The sequence below is a fragment of the Oryctolagus cuniculus genome, chromosome 4 (genome assembly GCF_964237555.1).
Source record: "Oryctolagus cuniculus chromosome 4, mOryCun1.1, whole genome shotgun sequence".
NCBI lineage: Eukaryota > Metazoa > Chordata > Mammalia > Lagomorpha > Leporidae > Oryctolagus > Oryctolagus cuniculus.
Window position 1 is genome coordinate 139,208,035 of NC_091435.1, and position 23,293 is coordinate 139,231,327.

At 41.2% G+C, this 23,293-nt stretch overlaps 1 protein-coding gene across 2 annotated transcripts in view; it reads right to left on the reverse strand.

Moving 5' to 3' along the window:
• PLS1 (plastin 1) overlaps positions 1–23,293 on the reverse strand; it is a 142,396-nt gene that overhangs the window by 45,958 nt on the left and 73,145 nt on the right. For both annotated transcript variants that reach the window (XM_002716570.5, XM_070072688.1), the window contains 2 exons: positions 7,722–7,827; positions 1,937–2,100 (listed from right to left, as the gene is read on the reverse strand). In XM_002716570.5, coding sequence (XP_002716616.1) covers positions 1,937–2,100; positions 7,722–7,791 — 234 coding nt within the window. In that variant the 5' untranslated portion in view covers positions 7,792–7,827. The remainder of the gene's footprint in view (positions 1–1,936; positions 2,101–7,721; positions 7,828–23,293) is intronic.

The following is a 23,293-nucleotide window of genomic DNA, read 5'->3' on the forward strand; positions in this document are numbered from 1 at the left end:
ACAAAATGGTCAAATGCTTGCGCTTCAATCACTGGAACAAATTTTATGATAGCTAAGTTTAAACTGAACACACTGAAATGGTTGTTTTTGCCTTGCCTGATCTTTTGACTGAAAACCTAAGAAATGACTAAATGTTTAAGATAAAAGAATGACTTAATGAATATATCTTCCTGCCTAATCATCTCAAATTTGTGTGTGTGTGTGTGTTTATATATACATATGTATATAAAATGGGGCCGGCGCTGTGGTGCAGTAGGTTAATCCTCCGCCTGCAGCACTGGCATCCTATATAGGCACCAGTTGTGGTCCCGGCTGCTCTACTTCTGAACCAGCTCTCTGCTATGGCCTGGGAAAGCAGTAGAAGATAGCCCAAGCACTTAGGTCCCTGCACCCATGTGGGAGACCCAGAGGAGGCTCCTGGCTCCTGGGTTCGGATCAGCTGAGCTCTGGCCATTGCGGCCATTTGGGGAATGAACCAGTGGATGGCAGACTTTTCTCTCGGTATCTCCCTCTCACTGTCTGTAATTCTATGTCTCAAATAAATAAATGAAATCATATATATATATATATATATATATATAAAACACCACATAAACAAGGTGGCTCCTGTAGGAAATAACATAGGCTTACAGAAACAACTCCTCCCAATCACCTTCTCATTGGACCCCTCAGAGATTGGCCAGATTGAAATTCAGTCAGTTTTCTTTGAATGTACATCTGGTCATGTCACTTCCTCCCACTCTATTCTTCCCACTTCACTGGCTTTCAATCGCTTAGAATAAAAACAAAAATCCTACAAGGTTACACATGATTGCAGCAGCTGATCCTGACTTAATTTTCTAGCTACATTCCTCATCATCTCAGCTGTAGGAATTAATTGCTTGAGAGGATCCCTCATCCTAAAACCACGGGGTGTCTCATATGCTGCCACCTCTACCTTCCTCCCATATTATTCATACGCTCCAACCCCTTTTTCTCTATTGAATATCTTTCTTCAGATCTCAGCTCAGTTTTCACAGCTTCGGGGTACCTAAAGTTCCTGGGGTCTCTAGCTCCCCTCCAAGTTCAATTCATCCCACTATAAACTCTTATGAGACCTATCACACTGCCTTAGCAACTATCATAGTTATCTTTTATCCACTTCTGTGACTCTGTCTCCCCTACCAAATGTAACTCCAGGAAAGCAGGGACCATGTATCTTTTTGCCATCACATTATTCACAGCGCGAAGCAAAGTTTCTGGAATGAGAAGAGCTCAAATTTTTGCTTCATGAATAACAAATGTAAAACTAGACACTTTATAGTTCATAAATAACTATTCAACTATATTAATGGTCAATACGCACTGTATTCTATCGTTGTTCTAGGGCATCAATTACTATTATTTAAATCTGATTTCCATTCTAACAATTTGAGAATGACTTTTTTCTTCATTTTATGAATTGGTACTACACTAATATTATCATTTCTACACTAATAACTGTTATCATCATTCCATTAAAAAGATTTTGAAAGACAGACAGACGCACAGACAGAGAGAGAGAATTCCCATCCAGTGATTTGGTTCAGACCCCAAATTGCCACAACAGCTAAGCCTGAGCCAGGTCAAGCCAAGAGATGGGAACACAATCCAAGCCTCCCATGAGAGCTGCCAAAACCCAACCACTTGAGCCATCCCCGCTGCTTTCCAGGATCTAGGAAACTGGATTCAGGAGCCAAAACCAGAGACCGAACCCAGGCACTCCCATGTGGGATGCAGATGTCTTAACCAACATCTCAACTGCTAGGCCAAATGCCCCCCCCCCCCATCATCATCGCTTTTATAGCAGTGCTTTTTCTGGCCTCTGTTGCTGGATCTAACCAAAACTAGCAAAGCCATTGTTGAAATTCTGCTTGAAGCAAAACAATTAATAGCCAGGAAGGATGATATTACTTACGGACACAAACTCTTCAAAACTGATTTTGCCATCTTTGTTGTTGTCAGCCACGGCTAGAATTTTCTCCACAATCTCTCGCACCTTGTAGCCAGGAAGAGGAAGGCTTGCTTCCTTGAACAGGTCCTGAAGTTCATAGTCACTGACATATCCACTGTTGTCAATGTCTGTAAAGATACATGATGAGCTGTCAAATACCACCTGTACTCTGCTTAAGCTGTGCACACACAAGACCATTTGGGGGATTCACAGTCATGCAAGTGTAACCATACTGCATTTCCCTTTGTCCTTTGCACATTCACATTGTTAAAAAGTACTCTTCCTTTCCTTTTCCCATTTGAAAGAACAAAAGCTAGTTGCTAATCTTATGGCTAAGCAAAATGTTTTTTCAAATAGATACCGACCTAAGGATTTCAAAAGCTGGTTGTAAGGAGATAGCTGGTGGAGCAGTAGACTCAGGATAAGGAAGGAAGTTACCACCAACAACCAAAAAACAGCCAAGGTTCACTTCAGAGATGCCTCCATATAAGTGACCTTGGCATTGACCCCAGAAACAAGTTTTTTTCCAAGTTTGTTTAACAAGCTTTTTTTTTTTTATTTTTTACAAGAAACTTGTTTTACAACCTCCCTCAACTCTTGTTTTTCCTTTATTTAAAAAAATATTTATTTATTTATTTGAAAAGCAGAGCAACAGAGAGGGAGGGAGGGGGTAGCAGATCTTCCATCTTCTGGTTCACTCCCCAGTGGCCACAGTCAGGCCTGGGCTGGGCCTAAGCCAAGAGCCAGGAAGCAGAAAACCCATAAGGGTCTCCCACATGGGTGGCAGTGACCCAAGTACTTGGGCCATCTTCTGCGGCTTTCCCAGTTGCATTAGCAAGGAGAGGGATTGGAAGCCAAGCAGCCTCGACCAGTACTCTAATACTGTTGCTTCTACATGGGATGCCAGCAGCATTGCAAGCAGCTTAACCCCCTGTGCCACAAAACCAGGGGTGGGGATATGGAAGCCTTTCTCCTTTCAGTCTTTTTTTTTTTTTTTTTTTTTTTCTGACAGGCAGAGTTAGAGAGAGAGAGAAAGATCTTCCTTATTCCGTTGGAAGCCAGGTGCTTCCTCCTGGTCTCCCATGTGGGTGCAGGGCCCAAGCACTTGAGCCATCCTCCACTGTACTCCCAGGCCACAGCAGAGAGCTGGACTGGAAGAGGAGCAACTGGGACAGAATCCGGCGCCCCAACCAGGACTAGAACCCGGGGTGCTGGTGCCGCAGGCAGAGGATTAGCCTAACTTCCCTTCCCAAGTGGCCATGTGGTAAACCTGTTTTTTTTTTTTTTGATTTGTCTGTTTGGTTTTTTTTTTTATAACCTTTTTCTTTGCATCAGCTTTCCTCTCTGGTGTACTGACTGTCCTGCATGGAGTAGCCCAGGCCTGATTTTACCAGTTACAGTAGTAATGTTTTTTCATGCTCAGCAGGAAAGAGTAGTTACATTTTTTTCCTTACATAGCAGTATAAAGGTGTGCTACACAATCTATCCAAAAATTCATATTTATATAGAGTCTATCCCCATAGATTAGTGCTACCTACATATTTTAGGTATGTATTTTGGCTAATGCTCTCACAGAAAATCCAGTTTTAACTAAGGTTCAAAAAATAAGCCTGGGAAACTACATTGGCAATAGTCAATTTAACCTCTTGATGGAATTTACAAAATGGATCTGCCGACCCCACATGCCATATAAAATATGTGTTTCATATAAAAAGTGAAAACAGAGTGTTTTCGTTCTCCATTTCACTGGTGGCAGTTCTGTTTCACTTGTCAATAATTCATTGCTTCTTCATTACATATTTATGACACTATTATGGATGGTTGAATCATGTTTGATGTCATTTTGCGAATACGTGTTAAAGAGATTTCACACCTATATTTGGACTTTTAGAAACAGGTTTCCTGGTGTTGGCACACCATCCCGAGCTGCCCTTCCCTGGGTTTTCCCTAGAGACTGGATATCATTTCTTGACTCAACAAAAGCAACACAAAACACTTCTGCCCAGCATTGGCAACGGAGCTTTGGACTGTTTTGTTTGCTGCCTGGCTCCACGTAGGATAGGATCTCTTTGCTCATCTGGTAGGAGTTGCTTTGTTCCCTGTATCTCTTTATCTTCTCAATAAAAGAGCTGTCATCACCATAACTGAGCTTGTGACAAGAAACTTTTTCTTCTGAATTCTCATATGAAAGTTTGAGAATACTGTTCAGAAAGATCCATATGTCTAAAGTAGAACTATCAATAACCAAAATATTACTATAATCCCAACAGTTAGCTAGGAAGCTAAATTGCTTGATATTGCAATAATAATCTTTATAGCAAGGTCTCATTAGTCCACCACTAGTTCAGAATTCTTTCCTGTAATGTTAAAATACACAAATAGACTAGGCTGGCTTACTTCCAAATCAGCACTACTGGAAAAAAGAAACAAGATTGAGAAAATTATTTGCCTGTTAACTCTCATGCTAAACTAACAAGAATAGAACCAGCAGATGTTTTTTGTCTTTGCCTGTCTTTCAAGTAAAGTGAAAATAAATAAAGATCTTTTTGAAAAAGAACCAGGCTTAGACTGATCTGAGTGCTTAAATCCCAGCTCCTTCCCTACAACCTCTGTGGTTTTGCTGAGAAATGACAAGAATTAGTGAGATACGACAACATTTAATGAGCATACATTCTGTGTCAAATGATCTGGCAAGAACTTTTAGGTTTTGTCATGAAATAAACTGAGCTAGTTACTATTGCTATCATTCTCATTTTGATGGTGGGAAAATAAAAGCTGAAGGTAAATAACTATAAATATCACAATTTAAAAAGAAATAAGAGTGTCTTACAACTCAACAACAGTAACAACAGACAACCCAATCTGAACAATAAATTCAAAAACAGGCAAACAGCTTGAACAGGGATGTCTCCAAAGAAGATAGCCAATAAACACATGAAAAGATGCTCAGCATCACTAATTATTAGGGAAATGTGAATCAAAACCACAATGAGATACCACTCGCTCATGAGTATGACTATAATCAAAAACAAGCAAAGTTCCAGCAAACAAAAGCTGGTAAGGATGTAAAACCCTTCTGCACTACTGTGGGAATGTAAAATGGTATCTCCTCTATGGAAAACAGTATGGTTATCCCCCAAAAACTGAAACACAGAATGAACTCAGGATCTGGCAGTTATACTTAGGGATCTACACTCAAAAAGCAGGGACTTGAACAGGTGGTTGTACATTCAAGTTCATGGCAACATTACTCACCATAACCAAAAGATGGAAGCCACTCAAACAGCTATCAATGGATGAACAGGTAAGCAACTGTGGTATTTACATACAATAGAGTACTATTGAGCTATAAAACAGAACGCTACAACATGGGTGAACCCTGAGGACATTATATTCAATGTAATCAGCCACTCACAAAAAGAAAATGCTGTATGATTCCAATTATACGAGCCACAAAGGGTATTCAAATTTATACAGACAGAAAATATAAAGGTGACTGCCAGTGGCTCAGGGAGGGAAAAATGGGGACATATATTTTAATGGGTATAGAGTTTCAGTTGGGGTAAATAAAAAGAGTTACAGAGAAGGAGGTAGTAATGGATGCAGAACAATGTAAATATTCTTAATGCTATTGAACTGTATGCTTAAAAATGGTTAAAACAGCAAATTCTTCTATGTATATCTTATCACAACTTTGAAAGGAAAAAAAAAAGAACATGACTGAGGAGTATGTTAACTCCTCACTTCTACCCAGCAGCTCAGAAATACCCTAACTGCTGAAGTTGGCTGGCTAAGTCCCTCTGTCTCTGGGAAAAGTTGTTGGGTACAGATTAGCAGACAGTTTGCAGGGTTCAGGAGAAGCAGTTGACAGTGTAAACAAGGTCAGCAAGTACATATTTTGCAAGTGTTAAGAGTTCCCTAAAACAGAGAAAAATTGGTTTAGTCAAAGTGCCTTAAATAAATATTGCAAATACTGCAAGATTATATGTCCAGAAATCATAAAAATTAAAGTTGGCATGAGAAATGAAGAAAAGAGATTACTAAGTCATTCTTTTTTTAGACCTATGTAGCACTTTCACTCAAGCTACCAAACTATATCCATAAAATAACAGAAATGCTAAATTAGGAGATATATTTTTATTATTTACTCTTTTTAAATGCTTGAAATAATCCGAACATTTCAATAATTGTCCAATTTAGGGACAGGCGTTTGGTGCAGGGGTTAAGACACTACTTGGGACACCTATGTTCCATATCAGTGTGCTTGGGTCCAAGGCCTGGCTCTGATCCTGATTCCAGCTTCCTGCTAAAGCATACTCTAGGTGGCAGCAGTGATGGTTCAAGTAACTGTGTCCCTGTCACCCACGTCGGGGACCACAGTTGAGTTCCGGGCTCCTGGCTGTAGCCTGGTTCAGTCCAGAACATCGCAGGCATTTGAGGAATGAACCAGCAGCGAGATGGATCTGTGTGTGTCTCTCTTTGTTCCTCTGTCTTTAAAACATATAAAAGTAAATTTAAGAATTTTTTAATAATTTTCATCTTGAAAACATTCTGGCCACTGGATATAATACTCCAAATATTAATGTTTAACAATTTTCTGGAACTCATACTAAATACTTGAATTACTCTAACGACAATTAGTCCATCCTCCAGGAGAAGTGGAAGGGCCCAGGGCTTTATGGAATTCACTTTATTTCACAGCGTGATTTGCTAAATCATTGTTAAACCATGTTAAATCGTGAGATTCCTCAGTTTCATTTTTTGGAGGAGAGGGGAGAGCTTTATTTTTTAAACTTAAATTTTATGTCTTTGTACTCGTCTCTGAAATTCATGCTGTATTTCACTTCAGCCTACATCAGTTTTAGTTGTTAGTGACAGGATGTGTGATAAATCTCAGCAGAAGATCAGCTGCGATCATTGTATCCTCCATGGTCCGCTCTCTGGTGAGCTCCATTGTACCTGAGAAGCAGCCTCAGAGGAAAGGGACAAGCAGGGTGGTGTCACTGTCCCAGGGTCTATTCACCTTGCTCAGCTTTGAATGGGCTCACCTTTCACTTGCAGGCATTTACAAGCTAAAGCAAAAAATGGTATTTATATTCTCCTTGTTTACTACCGGTGTCCTAAGAACAAAATACAGACAAATTGTGATATACTACATCTACAGTTTGAGGAAGTTTTTTGGAAGAAAAATGCCAAGCTGTCAAAATGATAACGTCAGAAAGACAAAATACTGGAGTCTTTCAAAAGTGAAAGAAGAAAAGGAAGACATGTGGCCTGTAGCAACAATACTAAGATTTTTTAAATTATTCATGAAGGAGAAGGAAACAAGACAGATGGTCTTTAAAAATAATGCCAAGATTTTAAAATATTCTGCATGAAGTCAGAAACTGTTATTGTTAGCGACAAGGACAAGAAGACCAGAGTTCAGTTTATACACAAGGAAGTGTTCTGTATTTTCTCTTTAATGAGGATCCTATGCTAAGTGGATTCAGTTACACTGTCATTCATTAACCCAGATTATTCTCTGCAAATAAATGATCAAAGAATCCAAAGTCCAATTCACCGAGAAATTCAAGCCAGTCTTAGTTTATCTTTCAGAAAGAAAGAATAAAGTGAAATCTAGCTAGATGGGGGATATAAACTTGGGGGTAACTGGGTGGTGGCTGAAGAAAAGAAAAGCTATTGTTCCATTCCTGAATCTGACATCAAGTAGAACAGGAATACGGTATTTCCTCTCCCTCCAGCATACCTATTTTATTAAATGCTTCTTGGAGTTCTTCAAGCTCCTCGCGAGAAATGGTAGTAGTACTGTTTTCCATCTTTGGCCAGGAAAAACTACCTTCAAGTCTTAGTATCTAGAAAAAACAGTATCATAAAAATAACGTTAGCTTTTTGGAAACACTTAGCTAAGTACTACATGGCACAGAGGAAGCACATTTTCGAGAGGAAATCACCCTGAGTCTGGCCCACAAAGACTACACAGGATTAAGTCCCCCTAACGCTTTCTCTCAGCACAATCTAGCCAGCCAGACAGTAACACAGCCACGGGGAGGGAAAGCAATACCAAGCTGTCACAGCCTAGGCTACGACAAGGCATAGGCATTTCTCCATAACCTGAATAATTTTCAATTGCATTTTTTTATAAATATTTATTTATTTATTTATTTATTTATTTTTGACAGGCCGAGTGGTTCACCCTCCAATGCGCGCTGTGGCCGGCGCACCGTGCTGATCCGATGGCAGGAGCCAGGTACTTATCCTGGTCTCCCATGGGGTGCAGGGCCCAAGCACTTGGGCCATCCTCCACTGCACTCCCTGGCCACAGCAGAGAGCTGGCCTGGAAGAGGGGCAACCGGGACAGAATCCGGCGCCCCAACCGGGACTAGAACCCGGTGTGCCGGTGCCGCAAGGCGGAGGATTAGCCTAGTGAGCCATGGCGCCGGCCCTTCAATTGCATTTTATCCCATGATTTCAGGGGGAAAAAAATTCAAAGGATGAGGTCAGAAAATAAAATTTCAAGATAGGAATAGTGTCCACACAAAGAGGTAAAGGAAGTCACAGTCTGCTGTTCTAGGGATGGAGTTTGTGCTCTTAATGTTCATTTGTAAAATGTTCAACCCTGACACGTTTTTCCTTCCCTGTGGGAGGGTCTGCCCAGATCTGAGGGACTCTTCCTACTCCAAGTAGGCGAGACAAACCAGGAAGAAAAAAATCACATAAAACTAAGCTTAAGAAGAGTAAGAAGTTTGCTGTCCGTGTATTTTCATGTTAGTCGTCAACATAATACTGACAACTACGCCGCAGCTCACTTGGCTAATCCTCTGCCTGTGGTGCCGGCACCCCAGGTTCTAGTCCCGGCTGGGGTGCCGGATTCTGTCCCGGTTGCTCCTCTTCCAGTCCAGCTCTCTGCTGTGGCCCAGGAAGGCAGTGGAGGGTGGCCCAAGTGCTTGGGCCCTGCACCCACATGGGAGACCAGGAGGAAGCATCTGGCTCCTGGCTTCGGATCGGCGCAGCGCGCCAGCTGTGGCAGCCATTTGGGGAGTGAACCAACGGAAGGATGACCTTTCTCTCTGTCTCTCTCACTCTCTCTCACTGTCTAACTCTGCCTGTCAAAAAAAAAAAAAAATACTGACAACTACACATGACTATATCATAATTTATGATGTAAATCCAATGTTTAAGTGGATTCGCATTGCTTTCCATTTTTCATTATAAATAAGGCTTCAATGAACATCCATGTAGATAAATCTGTGTTCATTTTCATGTAAGTATCTAAAGATGGAATGACTTGGGGCTGCATTGTGGCACAGTGTGTTGGGCACCGGTTCGAGTTCTGGCTGTTCCACTTCTGATTCAGCTCCCTGATAATGAGCCTAGAAGGGCAGCGGGAGATGGCCCACGTGCTTGGGCCCCTGCGCCCACGTGCTTGGGCCCCTGCACCCACGTGGAAGACCCCTATGAAGCTCCTGGCTCCTGGCTTCCACCTGGCCCAGCACCAGCCATTGTGGCCATCTGGGGAGTGAGTAAGTAGGTAGAAGGTCTCTTTTTCTGCTTTTCCCTCTTTCTCTGTCACTCTGCCTTTCAAATCAATAAAATAAATCTTTTTTTAAAAAAAGATGAAATTATTTTCATTTTTAAAACTTCAGCTATGTAGCAGCACAACTCTTATTTTAAAAATAATTTAGTGAAGGCAAGCATTTGGCCAGTGATTAAGTCTGCTAGTCAGGACACCCACTTCCTTCATCAGAGTCCGTGGGTTTGATTCTTGGCTCTGGCTCTTAATTCCAGCCTCTTGCTAAAGCAGACCCAGGAAGTCAGTGGCGATGGCTCAGGTGGATGGATTCCCATCACTCACATGCGAGCTCTGTATTGAGTTCCCAGCTGCCTGCTTCAGTGGGCTGAGCCCCACCCCACCCACTACTGCCGACTTCTAGCAGGCAGACTGAATCAACAGATGAGAGCTTTCTCTCTTTCTCTGCCCATTTGTGTCTCTGTCTTTCAAATAACCAAAGAAATAAATTTTTAATTAAAAAGATGAAATGACTTAGGCGCTTGTCTAGTCAATGTAAAACTAAAGATGAATACAAATTTTGTTGTATTCTTGTACACTCCTAGTTATATTGGGCAGTCAATATGCACCACATAAAATAAGTGAAAATAATTGCTTATAAGACAACAGCAACTGAAGCTAGTTGGGAAAACATCTTTAAATACTTTTATAGAGAAGGTTCAACATCAGCCCTAATTTTCAAGGAAGTCCATCAATTTTCAAAACAATTTATTCACTGAAATGTATCACTAAGATTTTCAAAAATATATACATTTTTACAGATTTATTTATTTATTTATTTGAAAGGCAGAGTTACAGACAGAAAGAGGGAGAGACAGAGAGAGGTCCTCCATCCACTGGTTCACTCCCTAAATGGCTGCAATGGCCGGAGGTGGGCCAATCTGATGTCAGGAGCCAGGAGCTCCTTTTGGGTCTCTCATATGGGTACAGGGGCCCAAGAACTTGGGCCACCCTCCACTGCCTTCCCAGGCCATTAGCAGCAAGCTGGATCGGAAGTGGTGCAACCAGGATTCAAACTGGTACCCATATAGGATGCCAGGCACCGCAGGCAGAAGCTTAACCCATTATGCCACAGTGTGAGCCCCCTCAAAACATATTAAATTATTTGAAATCCTGAACAGTTTGGTTCGTTTGTCACTTGGGATCTGTGTATAAACTTGTTTAGAAATTTTGGTAAAAATGATAGATTTCTACCTCTTACTTTTTTTTGGAGCCTCATTCTAATTAAGTGTGCAATAAAACTTTATTTTGGGGAGGGCCAGCACTGTGGCATAGCACCATATGGGCACCGGTTCGAGACCCAGCTGCTCCACTTCTGATACAGCTCTCTGCTATGGCCTGGGAAAACAGCAGACGAATGCTCAAGTCCTTGGGTCCCTGCCCCTGCATGGGAGACCCAGAGGAAGCTCCCAGCTCCTGGCTTCAGATCGGAGCAGGTCCAGTGGTTGCGGCCAACTGGAGAGTGAACCAGCGGATGGAAGACCTCTCTCTCCCTCTGCCTCTCCTTCTCTCTCTAACTCTGACTTTCAAATAAATAAATAAATCTTTTTTAAAAACCCACAAACCTTTATTTTTATAAAAATATGCCATTGCTTACTATAAAATTCTATTTGATTTTTAAAGAATCCTGGGATAAGTATAGCCTAGCAGTTAAGATGTAGGTTACAACTCCTGCATCCCATAACAAAGAAACTGGATTTGATACCTGCTCCAGCTCCTGACCTAGCTTCTTCCTATATAGACCATGGGAGGCATCAGGTGTTAACTCCCTGCAACCCACGGGAGAACTGGATTGGGTTATCGGCTCCCAGCTTTGGCTGTTCGAGAGCCAGCTGTTGCAGGCACTTGAGGAGTGAACCAGTAGATGGAAGCCCGCACTCGCTCTCCCCCCCTCCCCCATGTGTGTGTGTCTACCTGCCTCTTAAATAAATAAAACAATTTTAACTGAAGTGCTGAAGTCAATGGAGTAAGAGGGAGCCAAGCAGAAATTATCTTCAGTCCCAAATGTTAGAATTACATATTCATTTTGCTGAATTCTCATGTTTAGTAGGTTTTATTTACTCTATTTAAAACTATTTACAGGCATACATATTTTTTGTTGAGAGACTGTCCTGTCCTTTTAGGATTCTTGCGCATAATCCCCTAGGTCTGAAAAATGTTACTCCTATGGGGGCCGGCTTTGGATTCTGGGGTCTGGTTCTCCTTGCATGTCTGTTCCCCTAGTCAAATGGCTTCAACCCCTTACCTCCAGTTTTAAACACAGCAGTCCAATTTAGCATCTGCCCTGCACAGACAGGCTGCACACTAACAGACACTGTGTTGATCTTGCATTGGAAAAATAATAAAAACAAACCTGGAGTTACAGTCTTTGCTAAATTCTACTCAAACTCTATATTATCTGTTAAACACATAAAATATTTTTATTCTCCCATAATCAGGAAAAGCCAGCAAGGAAGCTTATTGAAAAAGTCATCTGCCTAACAATGTTATGTTTCTTATTTTTAAAGCTCTGCATTTATATCTTGTAAGTATAAAAGATGTTGCTTCAAGTCTTTTAGCATCTAAAGGAAGCAAACAGAGAAATATAGAATGATCTTCCACATACACTCTTAAAAGAACAAAACAAATACACAAAAGTAAGTATGGTGAGAGAAGGGGACTGGTGTGAGTTGAATGTTCATGAAATACTTCTGGAAGGAATAAAAATGTAAAGGTATTTCCTTCTCTAGGGCAAATGGAGAATTGGAGGCAGAGTGAGAAAGGACTTTACTTTTCACTACATATTTTTTGTATTCATTTTGTAAGGTGAAAATCCTACAAAACCTAAACATAGCTGAAAAGTAATAAAGGCAATTGTGGTAAAACATTGAAAATATAAAGTAAATACTAATAGTCTAAAGGCATACAATACTCAATACTGTCAATGATAAGATGTTATATACAGTACCCATTAGCTACTTGTTATAATTAAAATAAAGTCATCCATATTTCCTTACAATGCAAAATACTGTGATTAGTATTAGACTAGTACTAGTATTAGATAGTAAAACAACTTATAGCTTTCTACAAAGACAAGAAGACTTGAAGGTAGAGGGGTTAAAGAAAACTACATCAACTTTTTTACAATTATAGAATCATGCATAAATGTGTTATATCAATACTTTTTTGTCAAACTATGATTCTTCAACTAATTATAGCATATGATGTCCTTAACAAGCATTTTTGCATAGCAGATAAATTTATTGGGAGCAAAATATCCTGTTGGCTAAAAAAAAAATGCAGTGGTTTGATTTGATGTATAAAAGACTACTCTAGTTATATGATTCTCATGCTTGCCATGGCGTTTGTCAATGAAAAAATGTGTATGCTGCAATAAAACAAAGACCTTTGAAAAAATTATGGAAGCAAATGTATTCCATCGAGTAAACTTTCAAAATAGTTGGCAAAATTTGAGAAGACAAACCCAGTGAACCAGTAACCCATATTTATTTTCCTACTAGTCCTACACTTCAATAATGTGCCACATATTGCTCTAAGTACTTCGAGTGCATTCTCATCTAATCATCAACACTCTGTAAGGTAGGTCCTGTTCTCAGGTTGGCAACTGAGAGAGATTCTTTGCAGGATTGACTCACTTTCTCAAAGTGTCCTAGTGAGTAACTCTTAGTTCAAGGCCAAGCTATGGCAGACTCCAACTTTGTATCATTCCTGCTTCCAGGTCAGGATACAGAGTGTGGAGATGTAATCTGATATCAGCTCACACAGACATATGTTTTTATATAATAACCACACAATGACTTAACATTACATGTTATCTGTCAGATAAAAACTGGAATTTTAAAAGAAATCAACCTCTGTAAAAATCCTAGAAAAAGTATTGCTATATCAACTCATAGTTATCAAGCAAGTAACCTGTCAGGTCCCAAAATACTCTAGAAGACACAGTGACTAGGAAATGTCACTTAACTATTAGTACCCAAAGACTTGGCACTGAAGCGTCCATACCAGGAGCCCGGGACAGACAGACAGAAGAGCTGAGTCCCCAAAATCAGCTGTGAAAGATGCAGCCCAGAGGCCATGGGCTCACAACCAGAGACCCACCCACAGGCAGGTCTTGCTGAATTCTTCACACAGATACACCTGCCTATGCATCTTGACTGTTCCCTATATTTCCTCAATAATTCCTATCCCACTTTCTTCCTCCACATTTTGTAGCACAAACAATTTTATGTGAAGCTTTTTTTTCATCAATTAAGGTCTCTTCTTCTCTCCTAAACTTCAGTGCACCCTGAAACCACCAAAGAGATATTTGGTAAGTCAAGGAAGCAAACTCTAAAAAAGACATTTTGGGGGGCCAGCATTGTGGCATAGCGAGTAAAGCCTCCACCTACAAGGCCAGCATCCCACATGGGCACTGGTTTGAGTCCTGGCTGCTCCATTTCCAATCCAGCTCCCTGCTAATGTGCCTGGGAAAGCAGTGGATGATGGCCCAGGTGCTTGGGCCCCTGCACCCATGTGGGAGACCTGGATGAACTTCCTGGCTCCTGGCTTTAGCCTAATCCAGCCCCAGCCATTGTGGTCATCTGGGGAGTGAACCAGTAGATGCAAGAACTCTCTCTTTCTGTCCTTCTCTCTGTGAAACTCTGACTTTCAAATAAATAAATGGATGGATGGATGGATGGATGGATGGATGGAAGGAAGGAAGGAAGGAAGGAAGGAAGGAAGGGGGAGGGGAAGGGAGGGAGGGAGGTAGTTTTCTATTGAGATGAAATTGGATCTGATCTTTTATCCTCCCTCAGATTTCTAAGTTCTTTGGGCCTTTTAAAACTTCACCAAAGTTAGTTAAATCAGTCCCTTCTGGTTGCCAGGATTCAAAGTCCTGCCTCCGACAGTTCCCGGGGAAAGGCATTAGGAAACACTCAAATTGCCAAGAGACCAACAAGATTTTAATGTCTTTCTACTGACCTTCATGCTCCCAGATGTGAAGGACAACAGCTGTGCTTGCAGGCCCCTTTTGGGCTCCCAGCTTCCAGGGCCACTCTGCCCCGGTCACTGAGACTCTCTGAGGTGTAAAGCTAGCCTCTCTCAGGTCTGACAGCCCACCCTCCCCCCCACCTATACTCCAAATTTCCTTTCTTCTCTTATTCCTCCTCCTCTAGTAACATTTTTTAAAAAAAGGCAAGTATTTAGTGAGAGCTCTCGATGGACTTAGAACTGCACTAACCTCCTCACACACATGAACTCTCTCCGTATGCATCTGTACTTCTATTGATGATGAAGCATCAACTCTGGAAATGAAAATTTGAGGCCTACAGAGATTAGATAACAGGCCCAGGGAAGTAACAAAATAAGAGATTCAAAATCGAATCCAGGGCCAGCATTGTGGCACAGCGGGCTAAGCCTCTGCTTGTGATTCCAGCCTCCCATATGAGAGTTGGTTCCTGTCCTGGCTGCTCTATTTCCAATCTAGCTCCCTGCTAATGCACCTGGGAGAGCAAAGATGGCCTAAGTGCTTGGGCCCCTGTCACCCATGTGCAAGACCAGGATGGAGTTCTGGGTTCCTGGCTTATGCCAGGCCCAACCCAATCCCAGCCACTGCAACCATCTGAGGAGTGAACCACAGGATGGAAGATCTCTGTGTCTCTCTCTCTCTGTCACTCTACCTTTGAAATATATAAAATAACATAAATCTTTCTAAAAAATCAAATCAGTTTCTAGTACGCAAATTCTTAAATTCTCCTGTAGTTAAATTAATATCCCTATTCCTTTAAAAAATTTATTTACTTGAAAGGCAGAGTTACAGAGAGAGAAAGAAAGAGAAAGAGAAAGAGAAAGAGAAAGAGAGAGAGAGAGAGAGAGAGAGAGAGAGAGAGAGAGGTCTTGCATCTGCTGATTCACTCCCCAAATGGCCACCAATGGCTGGAGCTGGGCCAATCCAAAGCCAGGAGCCAAGAGCTTCTTCAGATACAAGAGCCCAAGCACTCAGGCCATCTTCTGCTGCTTTCCCAGGTGCATTAGCAGGATGCTGGATCAGAAGTGGAGCAGCCGGGACTCAAATCACCAACCATATGGGATGCCAATCCCCAAACAGCATCTTTTCTGGCTATGCCATAGCACCGGCCCGACATCCCTCTTATTTCACTGCAAGCACCATAGGTAGTTTCAAAGAAAGGATGAATGACTACTTCACTCAGAAGCATGAATGACCAATCAACCTTTAAAGTGGTAATACTTCCAACCATTCTTACATTACAGTTTAATCAACAGTATACCTATCTATCTATATATCTAGATTTTTATCTAAACAAGAATATATATTACATTATGTTATATATTTTATATATACATAAAAGATTGATTTATTTATTTGAAAAGCAAAGTTAGAGAGAGAGAGTAGAGAACCAGAGAGGGAGAGACAGAGATCACCGGCCCCCATTACTTTCTATTTTCAGCTCTCCACGTCAAGTTTAGAGGTCATAAGATCAGTGGAATAAATCACTATATGAAAAATTAAATTATTAGGAAACATAATTTAGGGGCTGTCATGTGGCATACTGGGTTAAGCTGCCTCCTGCAATGCCAGCATCCCATATGGGCACTGATTCGAGTCCCAGCTGCTCTGCTTCTGATCCAGCTCCCTGCTAATGCACCTGGGAAAGCAGCAGATGATGGCCCAAGTGCTTGGGCCCCTGCATTCACATGGGAGACCCAGATACTGCTCCTAGGTTTGGTCTAGCACAGCCCCAGCTCTTGAAGCCATTTAGGGAGGGAACCAGGAGATGGAAGATCTCTCTCTTCCCCCTGTCACTCTGTCTTTCAAATAAATAAAATAAATTTTAAAAAGAAACAAATTAATCGAAGAGATTTTTTTCTTAAATAAAAATCTAAAAAATATGTTCATCTGTATATTTCTACAAATCTCTTTTTAGCAAATTTCTGTATATAAAGACAAAATTGTTTTTTGCATAAATTTTGTTACATATTTTTGCTAAAAGCTTTATATGTAACAAGAATCCAGTTACCAAGCTGTTATATTTTCAAATTTTCTGATAAATTACAGGAGGCACAAATAATGGCTTTCAGAATGAGAGACTTCCATTAGACCCTAACTATAACAGTAGCACAAACTGAAAACTTCCCCAACTCTTTCAAGAAAACAATATTTTCTTATAATAAAATCCAAGTGGATAGATAAGTAGAAGAAGTCTTTTTCCCTTCAGGGAACCACATAACTATATTTTAGTATTGACATGCTTTATTTTCACTGCGAATCCATTTTTTAAGTGTATGTTCAGATGTCTCTCTTTGCTTTTTTTTTTTTTTATTATTATTATTTGACAGATAGAGTTAGACAGTGAGAGAGAGACAGAGAGAAAGATCTTCCTTCTGTTGGTTCACCCCCCAAATGGCTGCTGCGGCTGGAGCTACGCCTATCCAAAGCCAGGAGCCAGGTACCTCTTCCTGGTCTCCCATGCAGGTGCAGGGCCCAAGCACTTGGGCCATCCTTCACTGCCCTCCCGGGCCACAGCAGAGAGCTGGACTGAAAGAGGAGCAACTGGGACTAGAACCCGGTGCCCATACGGGATGCTGGCAGTGCCACAGGCGGAGGATTAACCAAGTTAGCCACGGCCCCAGCCCCTCTTTGCAGTTAATGTTACAAAAAAGCAATGATGTTCTTCCTGGAATTCATGAAAATATAATTAAAGCAAATTTTTAAACAACAACAACAAAAATCTCCTTTTTCAACCACACTTTCATACTAGAAAGCTGTACCAATCATTTTGCAAACAGTAAACATTCACATTCCATACCAACCATTAACTTCTTATCAAATTTTCTTTAGTTAATTGGAAAGCCTATAGCCTCCCCAATGTAAGTATGAACTAGGATACCATTTCCTTTGTTAAATATTAGTCTCCTACTCTACATATCAGCCTGATCTGGCCTTTGGACAGAAAGCACAACATGTTTAAAGGGTACACTGTAATATACATTTTTCCTAAATATCCTTCCGTGCTGAAAGAAGTGAGCCCCCCTTTCCTTCATTCTACAAGGGACAGCTCTACGAGGCAACTTTCCTTAAAATATAGTTCATTAGACAGCCAACAGCCTGCATTTGCCAGGTTCGGAAATATTTTATTCTCAAATGAGCAAAAGAGCCTCCGAAATGCCTGGACAACCCCAAAGACCTTAAGAACGCCCATCGGGCCCTGTTCCGAAGACAGAGCGCAGTCAGGTGTAACTGACACTCGGTTCCAAACCTTCAGACAAACCCCACCTACAGGGGGACCCATGACCTCCTGCAAAACAAATAAAACAAAAAATAACCACATGTTGTTAACCATGGTGCTTTTTTCTGCTTCAGCCTCTATAAGCAGTCACTGTCTCACTCCTCCCTACACTGCCAAGTTCATGTGCTCTCTGCCCCTCCTCTCAGGCTGACAGCCAGGACCCGGGGCTGTCCCTGCATGTCCTTACCTGCTTCCCACGGTGTAGGCAGGATCGCTTCTGTCTTTCCCTTTCCTCACTGTCTTCAGCTCCCATGTATTATTCCAGTTACATACATTAATTTTCAAGGTCATCTGCTGCTCTGTAATGGTCTCATTTTGCTATTTCCTTTTTGCTTCATCTTCCTAACTACATCATTTGCTCCTTGCAGGTGAAAGATACGTATTTTATTATTTTTCTACATTCCCAAGGGTTTTATTATGTTGTGCGTGTAGGGGAAGTTTAATAAAACTCATGAACAGCAACGTCGCTCTTCAAAGAGAGGGAGACATCCTAGAAAACAGAGGGCTGAACAAAACGATGGTTTGTGGGAAATGTGCCAATAGACACTAGACTCACAGAGAAGATTCTACAGCTCAATAACCAGTTCTCTTCATTCACTCACCCACTGTCGTTACTCAACAACAAATTATGAGCCCCTGTTCACTCTGCTGAGGGGGCCGGATTAATTTGACAACATTCAAATTTTTTTAAATTTTTATTTCTTTCTACTTTACTTGAAAGGCAGAAAGACAGACAGACAGACAGACACACACACACACACATACACAGACAGAAAGAGAGATCTTGTATCTACTGGTTCACTCCCCAAATATTCATAACAGTAGGGCTGGGCCAGGCCAAAGTTAGGAGCCTGGAACTCAATCCCAGTTTCCCACTTAGTTGGCAGGAAGCCAAGTACTCCAGCCATCACCTGCTGTTTCCCAGGCTGTACATTAGCAGGAAGCTAGAACCAGAAGCAGAGCTGGGGCTCAAACCAGGAGCTCCAAAACAGAATGCAGGTATCTTAAGCAGTGTCTCTTGTCCCAACATTCAGATTTTATTTTTTTTAAAGTTTTATTTTATTTATTTGAAAGACAGAGTTACAGAGAGAGGTAGAGACAGAGAAAGAGAGAGGTCTTCCATTCTGCTGGTTCACTCCCCAAAAGGACACAACGGCTGGAGCTGAGCTGATCTGAAGCCAGGAGCCAGGAGCCTCTTCTTGGGTCTCCCACACAGGTGTGGGGGCCCAAGGTCTTGAGCCATCTTCTACTGCTTTCCCAGGCAACAGCAGAAATCAGGATCAGAAGAGGAGCAGCCAGGACACGAAGCAGCGCCCATATGGGATGCCGGTACTGCAGGCTGGGGCTTTAACCCGCTGCGTTACAGTGCCAACTCCCTTAACATTCAGATTTTTTTTTTTTTTAAACTTTTATTTAATGCATATAATTTTCCAAAGTACGACTTATGGATTACAATGGCTTCCCCCCCATACCGTCCCTCCCACCCACAACCCTCCCCTTTCCCACTCCCTCTCCCCTTCCATTCACATCATGATTCATTTTCGATTGTCTTAATATACAGAAGATCAGCTTAGTATACATTAAGTATGGATTTCAACAGTTTGCTCCCACACAGAAACATAAAGTGAAAAATAATAGATGATTTTTTTAAATGATGATGAAATCAGAGCAGACCTATTGTCATGTTTAATCCCAGTGAGAGTCAAGTTGGGAATTGATAATTTCTTTTTTTTTTTTTTTTTTTTTTTTTTTTTTACAGAGGATCAGTTTAGTATGTATTAAGTAAGGATTTCAACAGTTTGCACCCCCATAGAAACACAAAGTGAAATATATTGTTTGAGTACTCGTTATAGCATTAAATCTCAATGTACAGCACATTAAGGATAGAGATCCTACATGAGGAGTAAGTGCACAGTGACTCCTGTTGTTGACTTTACCAATTGACACTCCTGTCTATGGCATCAGTAATCTCCCTATGCTCCAGTCATGAGTTTCCAAGGCTATGGAAGCCCTCTGAGTTCTCCGACTCTTATCTTGTTTAGACAAGGTCATAGTCAAAGTGGAGGTTCTCTCCTCCCTTCAGAGAAAGGTACCTCCTTCTTTGATGACCTGTTCTTTCCACTGGGATCTCACTCGCAGAGATCTTTTGCCAGAGTGTCTTGGCTTTCCATGCCTGAAATAAATACTCTCATGAGCTTTTCAGCCAGCTCCGAATGCCTTTAGGGCTGATTCTGAGGCCAGAGTGCTATTTAGGACATCTGCCATTCTATGAGTCTACTGAGTATCTCACTTCCCATGTTGGATCACTCTCCCCTTTATTTACTCCATCGGTTAGCGTTAGCAGGTACTAGACTTGTCTATGTGTTCCCTTTGACTCCCAGTCCCTTCACCATGACCAACTGTGAACTGAAACTGATCACCTGGAACAGTGAGATGGCATTGGTACATGCCACCTCGATGGGATTGAATTGGAATCCCCTGGTATGCTTCCAACTCCACCACTTGGGGCAAGTCAGCCTGAGCATGTCCCAGATTATACATCTCTTCCCTCTCCCATTCCCACCACCATGTTCAACAGGGATCACATTTCAGTTAATTTTCAACACTTAAGAATAACTGTGCATCAATTACAGATCTAAACCAGTCATATTAAGTAGAACAGATAAAAAAAAACTACTAAGAGGGATAATGTGTTAAGTTGTTCATTAACAGTCAGGGCTATGCTGATCAAGCCACCATTTCCCATAGTGTCCACCTCACTCCAACAGGTTTCCCTCTTGGTGTTCAGTCAGTCATCACCGATCAGGGAGAACATATGGTATTTGTCCCTTTGGGACTGGCTTATTTCACTCAGCATGATGTGTTCCAGATTCCTCCATTTTGTTGCAAATGACTGGATTTCGTTGTTTCTTACTGCGGTATAGTATTCTAAAGAGTACATATCCCATAATTTCTTTATCCAGTCTATCGTTGATGGGCATTTAGGTTGGTTCCAGGTCTTAGCTATTGTGAATTGAGCTGCAATAAACATTAGGGTGCAGACCGCTTTTTTGTTTGCCAATTTAAATTCCTTTGGGTAAATTCCAAGGAGTGGGATGGCTGGGTCGAACGGTAGGGTTATCTTCAGGTTTCTGAGGAATCTCCAGACTGACTTCCATAGTGGCTTGACCAGCTTGCATTCCCACCAACAGTGGGTTAGTGTCCCTTTTTCCCCACATCCTCGCCAGCATCTGTTGTTGGTAGATTTCTGCATGTGAGCCATTCTAACCGGGGTGAGGTGAAACCTCATTGTGGTTTTGATTTGCATTTCCCTGATTGCTAATGACCTTGAACATTTTTTCATGTGCCTGTTGGCCATTTGGATTTCCTCTTTTGAAAAATGTCTATTGAGGTCCTTGGCCCATCTCTTAAGTGGGTTGTTGGTTTTGTTTTTGTGGAGTTTCTTGATCTCTTTGTAGATTCTGGTTATTAACCCTTTATCTGTTGCATAGTTTGCAAATATTTTTTCCCATTCTGTCGGTTGTCTCTTCACTCTCCTGACTGTTTCTTTTGCAGCACAGAAACTTCTCAATTTGATGCAATCCCAATAGTTGATTTTGGCTTTGACTGCCTGTGCCTCCCGGGTCTTTTCCAGAAATTCTTTGCCTGTGCCAATATCTTGAAGGGTTTCTCCAATGTTCTCTAGTAACTTGATGGTGTCAGGTCGTAGATTCAGGTCTTTAATCCATGTGGAGTGGATTTTTGTGTAAGGTGTAAGGTAGGGGTCTTGCTTCATGCTTCTGCACGTGGAAATCCAATTTTCCCAGCACCATTTATTGAATAGACTGTCCTTGCTCCAGGAATTAGTTTTAGATCCTTGATCAAATATAAGTTGGCTGTAGATGTTTGGGTTGATTTCTGGTGTTTCAATTCTGTTCCATTGGTCTATCCATCTGTTTCTGTACCAGTACCATGCTGTTTTGATTACAACTGCCCTGTAGTATGTCCTGAAGTCTGGTATTGTGATGCCTCCGGCTTTGTTTTTGTTGTACAAGATTGCTTTAGCTATTCGAGGTCTCTTGTGCCTCCATATGAATTTCAGCATCATTTTTTCTAGATCTGCGAAGAATGTCTTTGGTATCTTGATTGGTATTGCATTGAATCTGTAAATTGCTTTTGGGAGAATGGACATTTTGATGATATTGATTCTTCCAATCCATGAGCATGGAAGATTTTTCCATTTCTTGGTATCCTCTTCTATTTCTTTCTTTAAGGTTTTGTAATTTTCATCGTAGAGATCTTTAACGTCTTTGGTTAAGTTTATTCCAAGGTATTTGATTGTTTTTGTAGCTATTGTGAATGGGATTGATCTTAGAAGTTCTTCCTCAGCCATGGCATTGTCTGTGTATACAAAGGCTGTTGATTTTTGTGCATTGATTTTATACCCTGCTACTTTGCCAAACTCTTCTATGAGTTCCAATAGTCTCTTAGTAGAGTTCTTTGGGTCCCCTAAATACAGAATCATGTCATCTGCAAAGAGGGATAGTTTGAGTTCTTCCTTCCCAATTTGTATCCCTTTAATTTCTTTTTCTTGCCTAATAGCTCTGGCTAAAACTTCCAGAACTATATTGAATAGCAGTGGTGAGAGTGGGCATCCCTGTCTGGTTCCAGATTTCAGTGGAAATGCTTCCAACTTTTCCCCATTCAATAGGATGTTGGCTGTGGGTTTTTCATAGATTGCTTTGATTGTATTGAGGAATGTTCCTTCCAAACCCAGTTTGCTTAGAGTTTTCATCATGAACGGGTGTTGTATTTTATCAAATGCTTTCTCGGCATCTATTGAGATAATCATATGGTTTTTCTTCTGCAGTCTGTTAATGTGGTGTATCACATTGATTGTCTTGCGCACATTAAACCATCCCTGCATACCAGGGATAAATCCCACTTGGTCTGGGTGGATGATCTTTCTGATGTGTTGTTGCATTCTATTGGCGAGAATTTTATTGAGGATTTTTGCATCTATGTTCATCAGGGATATTGGTCTGTAATTCTCTTTCAGTGCTGCATCTTTCTCTGGCTTAGGAATTAAGGTGATGCTGGCTTCATAGAAAGAATTTGGGAGGACTCCCTCTTCTTCGATTGTTCTGAATAGTTTGAGAAGAATTGGAGTTAGTTCTTCTTTAAACGTCTGGTAGAATTCAGCAGTGAATCCATCTGGTCCTGGGCTTTTCTTTGTTGGGAGGGCCTTTATTACTGTTTCAATTTCTGTCTCAGTTATGGGTCTGTTTAGGTTTTCGATGTCTTCCTGGTTCAATTTAGGCAGGTTGTATGTGTCAAGGAATCTATCCATTTCTGATAGGTTTCCCTGTTTGCTGGCATACAAGTCCTTGTAGTAATTTCTGATGATTCTTTTTATTTCTGTGGTGTCTGTTGTTACATTTCCTTTTTCATCTCTGATTTTATTGATTTGGGTCTTTTCTC